At 38.7% G+C, this 5,790-nt stretch overlaps 1 protein-coding gene across 2 annotated transcripts in view; it reads left to right on the forward strand.

Moving 5' to 3' along the window:
- Nucleotides 1-908: 908 nt before the first annotated feature.
- Nucleotides 909-5,790, forward strand: part of LOC107689723 (ATP-binding cassette sub-family D member 2-like) — an 18,842-nt gene continuing 13,960 nt past the window's right edge. For both annotated transcript variants that reach the window (XM_016487854.1, XM_016487853.1), the window contains exons 1-3: nucleotides 909-2,030; nucleotides 2,325-2,505; nucleotides 2,678-2,799. In XM_016487854.1, the coding sequence (XP_016343340.1) occupies nucleotides 1,086-2,030; nucleotides 2,325-2,505; nucleotides 2,678-2,799 (1,248 nt within the window). In that variant the 5' untranslated portion in view covers nucleotides 909-1,085. The remainder of the gene's footprint in view (nucleotides 2,031-2,324; nucleotides 2,506-2,677; nucleotides 2,800-5,790) is intronic.

Below are 5,790 nucleotides of genomic sequence, written 5' to 3' on the forward strand. Positions count from 1 at the left end.
AAGCGTGTGACGGAAATGTTATGCCCCTTACCATACTGTGATGCCTTGTCCCGGCCGGAGCGACAAGACAAAACATTAAAACCCATTATAAACGAGGCATTTGTTGCATCCAGTGGGGACATAATTACCGATTATAATGACTTATACTGTGTTTTTACGCGTTGCGTTTCATATCGCGCTGCGTAAACATAAAACCATGTCTGCATTCATGATCGGAGAAATGACAAACAACAAGCACTACTCTACACTGCTCAAAACTCAGGTTTGAATCATCAGTGGCAAATTCTTTAAATATGAAAACTTACTTACAGGCTGTGAGTCAAAAACTTGAAATCGCATCATATGACCCCTTTAAATTCTTTCTCTGCAGATAATCAGCGTAAACATTTTAACTTTTCAGGTTATTATGCTATTAGGTCAATGTTAATAGCAGCAGCTAATAAGATAAAGGTTATCATGAAGCGATAACTGTGAGCGTGGATCTTGAGAATTTAGCAGAAGTTGTGACGTCTCAACCCACATCAGCGATTAATTTCCCTTTTCTCTCTCTAATTTTAAGAACTGCCTTCAGAAATGGAATATATTTTATTAAATCACCATCAATGAACAATGTAACTGGAACAGAAAAAGATGCAGCAAAGTGGTTAGCCCGTGTATGTTTCAGATTTTAGATCTAAATATTTTATTATAAATATTATTGACAAAACACATGATAAAAACTGATCATTACAATCATATAATGATGACAGTAATAAAAATAGTTTTTTACTTGAAAAACATTATTTATATATTTAAAAAACAAAATAACTAAAAAACTCATTTTTACACTTTGGATCAGACCATTCTGTTATATTTAAATACGTCAAGTGCGGCAGCCAATCAGCGTGGAGTGGGGGCGTAACCAGCAAGGAAAACCCAAATGACGGAAACGTTTTATACCTGGCAGGCAGTGCAGTTTCAACCTTACGGTACCATGCATTTTATGTATATATTCTCTGTTTAAGGCATTGAGTGACCCTATGGATGTGATTTGGAACAAACTGAAGATTGCATACTACTTATTTTCGTAAAAGCAGGATAAAAAAATGAGCAACATCCTCCATGCAGCATCAAAAGTGAGGTGGAATCATAGCACTGCGGCGAAAAGAGCGGTGTTCCTGGCGGCAGTCGCATACGGGGCGAAAACGCTTTACCCCATCATCTGCAAACAAATAAATCAACGGAAAACAACGAAGAACAGCACGTCTGCACCGGGACACAAGAATGGATTGATATCTCCTCATAAAGCTACACCAGAGACTGCCTCTAGCCTTAATAAATCACCCGGTGTCAATGCGGAATTCTTCAAGCAGATTCTTGATCTGGTTAAAATCGTGTTCCCGAGGTTTGTAACCAAAGAACTGGGTTTACTATGTTTGCATTCAGTAGCTCTAGTTTCACGGACGTTTCTGTCTATTTATGTGGCAGGTTTGGATGGTAAAATAGTGAAAACGATCGTAGAGAAGCAGCCGCGGAGCTTCATGATCAAACTGATGAAATGGCTTCTGATCGCCATCCCGGCCACATTCGTCAACAGCGCGATCCGCTATCTGGAGTGCAAGCTCGCGCTCGCGTTCCGCACGCGTTTGGTAGATCATGCATATAAAACCTATTTCACCGATCAGACTTATTATAAGGTCAGCAACATGGACGGGAGGCTGGCGAACCCGGACCAGTCTCTAACCGAGGATGTGATGATGTTCTCGCAGTCCATTGCGCATCTGTACTCAAACCTCACCAAACCCATCCTGGACGTGATACTGACTTCATATACCTTAATACAGACTGCGAGATCTCGGGGTGCGAACGCAACCGGACCCACTCTCTTAGCGGGTCTGGTGGTGTTCGCCACGGCGAAGGTCCTGCGCGCTTGCTCGCCGAGGTTCGGTAAGCTGGTGGCGGAGGAGGCGCACAGGAAGGGCTACTTGCGTTATGTGCACTCCAGAATCATAGCCAATGCAGAGGAGATCGCCTTCTATAGGGGACATACGGTGAGCAAATGCATAATTCACACAGGCAGATATAACAATCAATATAACATTAATAAATGCTCTGTATGGTGGGGCATAAGGCGAGGAAATAAATGCATCACTCATATGTAGTGTAAACGTAATTGCTTATTAAATTACAGAGGACTTTTATAATGGGCATAAGGTGTCACTGTACACGTGCATAGATACATACATAGGCCCACATTTAAAAATGTTAGAAATGTTCCATAACTAGCCATTTACTTTTTGAAGTCTCTCAATGGTTGGTATATTTAAATTGTTCTCATGTGGCAGGTGGAGATGAGGCAGCTGCAGAAGTGTTATAGTGCTCTAGCGGAGCAGATGAACCTCATTCTGTCAAAACGTCTGTGGTACATCATGATTGAACAGTTCCTCATGAAGTACGTGTGGAGTGGAAGTGGTCTGGTTATGGTGGCAGTGCCCATTATCACTGCCACTGGCTTTGCTGACAACGGTACGGTGGAAGTGTAGTTTGTTTCATTAACTATATATACAATCTCATTGCAATTTCTGTGTTGAGGCTAATTTTTAATGACGTTGCAGTGCTTCAATTTCAGAAATATAGGTCATGTAAGAATAGTACTTGTTTAAAGATGTCATGTTTCATATTCATTTGTTTCTTAAAGAGCTGGCTGATGGTCAGACGCAAGTGTTGGTGAGTGAAAGAACAGAGGCCTTTACAACAGCTCGCAATCTGCTGGCCTCAGGGGCGGATGCCATTGAAAGGATCATGTCTTCTTATAAAGAGGTAAAATATTAAACATGCTTTGTTGACATTTTCCACAATTATTTCCTTTTTACATAAAAGGAAATAAATGCTGTTTTGAAGGGGTCATATGATGCGATTTCAAGTTTTCCTTTCTCTTTGGAGTGTTACAAGCTCTTGGTGCATAAAGAAGATCTGTAAAGTTGCAAACACTAAAGTCTCAAAACCAAAGAGATATTCTTTATAAAAGTTAAGAGTTAACCACGCCTACCTAAAACGGCTCGTTCTAACACGCCCCCACATGTCTACGTCACGATGTGGGAAGATTTGCATAACGCCGCCCAAACGTTCACGCAAAGAAAGAAGGCGTAACTTTTATTCTCACTGTAGTATTGTTGACGCTGCAGCCATGTCCTGAAGACGCTGTGTGCTTCGTTGTGAAAGATGTGTTTTAAACCGCATAAACATTTCATTACACCAAATACACAAAATAATGTTCTTTTTAGCAGCATCATATGACCCCTTTAAGACGTATATAAACTGTATGTATTTTGAAAGAAGACTCTTATGCTCCCCAAGGTTGTTCTTATTTGATCAAAAATACAGTAAAAACTGTAATGTTGTGAAATTTAAAATTTAATTTAAAAGAACAGTTTCAAAAGGTGAATTTTCAGCAGCATTAACAGTGTTGGGCGTAATGTATTACTAAGTAATTCATTACTGTAATTTGATTATTTTAACCTTTGAAAAAGTAAAGTAAGGGATTCATTTACATTTTTCTGTAATTGAATTACAGTTAATTCTAATGTAATTGCATTAAATACTGTATAGACTGTAGAACAATTCTATATAAAACAATAGCGGATTTAACATCAAACATCTAAAACATTGAACATCTAATGTTAAAATGTAATTTCCATAATAATTTATGCAATTTTATATGATTTATTTGAAAGAATTAAAAGAGCAGTTTCATGTCTATTCTTGTATGGTTCAACTGGTCGAGGTTAATAATAAGTTAGTAATAAGTAATGCGATACTTTTTAGAGAGCGAGTGATTAGTATAGTAATCTAATTACACAGTTAAAGGTACAATATGTAATATTTTTGTAATAAAATATCCAAAAACCACTTGCACAGTGTTATATATTTCATGCAGTTGTGTACTTAACGTTATCTCAAAAGTTCCCAAGGATTTGTAAATCCAGAGAAATTCCAGTTTTAAATAATGACTCGTCGCCTATCAATGACGCAATATCCGCGCTATCCTTGGTTTCCGCTTATGAATACTACGGCAACACACGTGGAGAAATGCGGAAGTGTTAGTTATACCGCATGCAGCACGTCACTGTTGTGCATTTACGTTATCATGGATCACGATTACACTTTGGAAAGTACGGAAAATCCAAAAAAAACGGAGACATACACCAACTGAGGCAAGAAGGCATTGGGACAAACAGAAATAAAACTAGAATAAATATCGTACTTCAGTACGTTAACGGTTTTTATCAAGTCTGGTGAGCAAATCTATGGTAATGTAATTAAATACAGTATGTGCTGCACAAAAACATTTAGCCGTACTTGCAAATACGGTGCGTTCGTTCAAATTTACTTTTAGAACGACTGTTTTACACACGTAAAAATGCACATCATTAACCCGCCAAATCGTGACAAATAGTCACATATCAGTAAAAGGCTAATATAGAATCAAATTTCATGTTCTTTGCAGATAATCCATTACGATGACATAAAATACTGTTATCAAATGTACAGGTAAGTTAATAAAAAAAAGTAATACATTAACTCATCCGTGAAAATTATTTGTGAAAAAAACATCTCCCATCATTCCATGCTCCGTCATTGCGTCATCGAGCTTCGCCTCTGTTATTGTTTTGAAAATGCGACCTCTAGCGGTGAAAACTTACATATTTTAAAGATGCAATTAGTAGCTAGTAATGAATGACTTTTTAGAGTAACCCAACACAGGCCACTGTAATGACAAAATTACATTTTTCTTGAATAGCAGTACTACAGCAGGGGCCAGATCACCGCTACAGGAACTGAAACCACAAAGGATGTGATGTCATGCAGCAGGGAAAGCTGGGAATCTTTAGAGTAGGTAGTGATCAGTGTTGATATCAACTGCCACTCTGTTGACTAAGCCTTCTGGGCAACTTAATCCACCATCTGTTGAACAGAGAGCATCAGTCAGCCCCGCTTCACAGATGCTGCGTGTGTCCATGACAAAGTTAGATACTATAAAGCACGACAACACTCTATTTCAGACCTTTTAAATAGCATACTGTGTTCTAATTATAATGGTCAGCTAGCCCAACATGTGATTTGTTAATAATTAATTAATCTTTTGACATTTCAACATGAAATGTAAACGTGAGTGGTGCTTGCTACTGTAAAACCAGCTGCCATGTTGCTAGGGTGTTACAAATGTTAAATGCTGGGATGTTATGGGCAGTTGTATATTATTATTTTGTATATGTTATTATAGTATATATTAAAGGGTTAGTTCACCCAAAAATGAAAATTAGGCTGCGTTTTACTCACCCCCGATGGCTTTGCGCATGTGCCGCTCAAAAGTGACGCACGCGGAAGCGCAGGGGAGAGATCAAAACAAAACAACGGTCAAGAATTAGAAGTACAAAACGAGGATTTGTAAAGAAGAATGTCAGAGGATTTCGATATAAGCCAAGAGGAGACTGGTTTTCCTTTGCTAAAGTAAGGAAACTTTGCTTCCTTTGATCCTGTAAACAAACGTTGGTTTTCACGAGACTCACCGGCGCATGCGCAACGCTGACCTCATACGTCATCCCCCCGGAACTGCTTCCAGTGTACAACTGTTGGCGCATTAAAGTGATTATTACGTTTTGAATATGGATATTTTTCTTACAAAAATGCATTGATTCGCTACAGAAGGCCTTTGTTCACCCCCCAGAGCCGTGTGAGACACTTTTTTTTATGGATGGGCGATTTTTATTTAAATTCTTTTGGACTGATGCATGCAACACCCGCTGAGTG

Source organism: Sinocyclocheilus anshuiensis, unplaced genomic scaffold (genome assembly GCF_001515605.1).
Source record: "Sinocyclocheilus anshuiensis isolate Anshui unplaced genomic scaffold, SAMN03320099.WGS_v1.1 scaffold1014, whole genome shotgun sequence".
NCBI lineage: Eukaryota > Metazoa > Chordata > Actinopteri > Cypriniformes > Cyprinidae > Sinocyclocheilus > Sinocyclocheilus anshuiensis.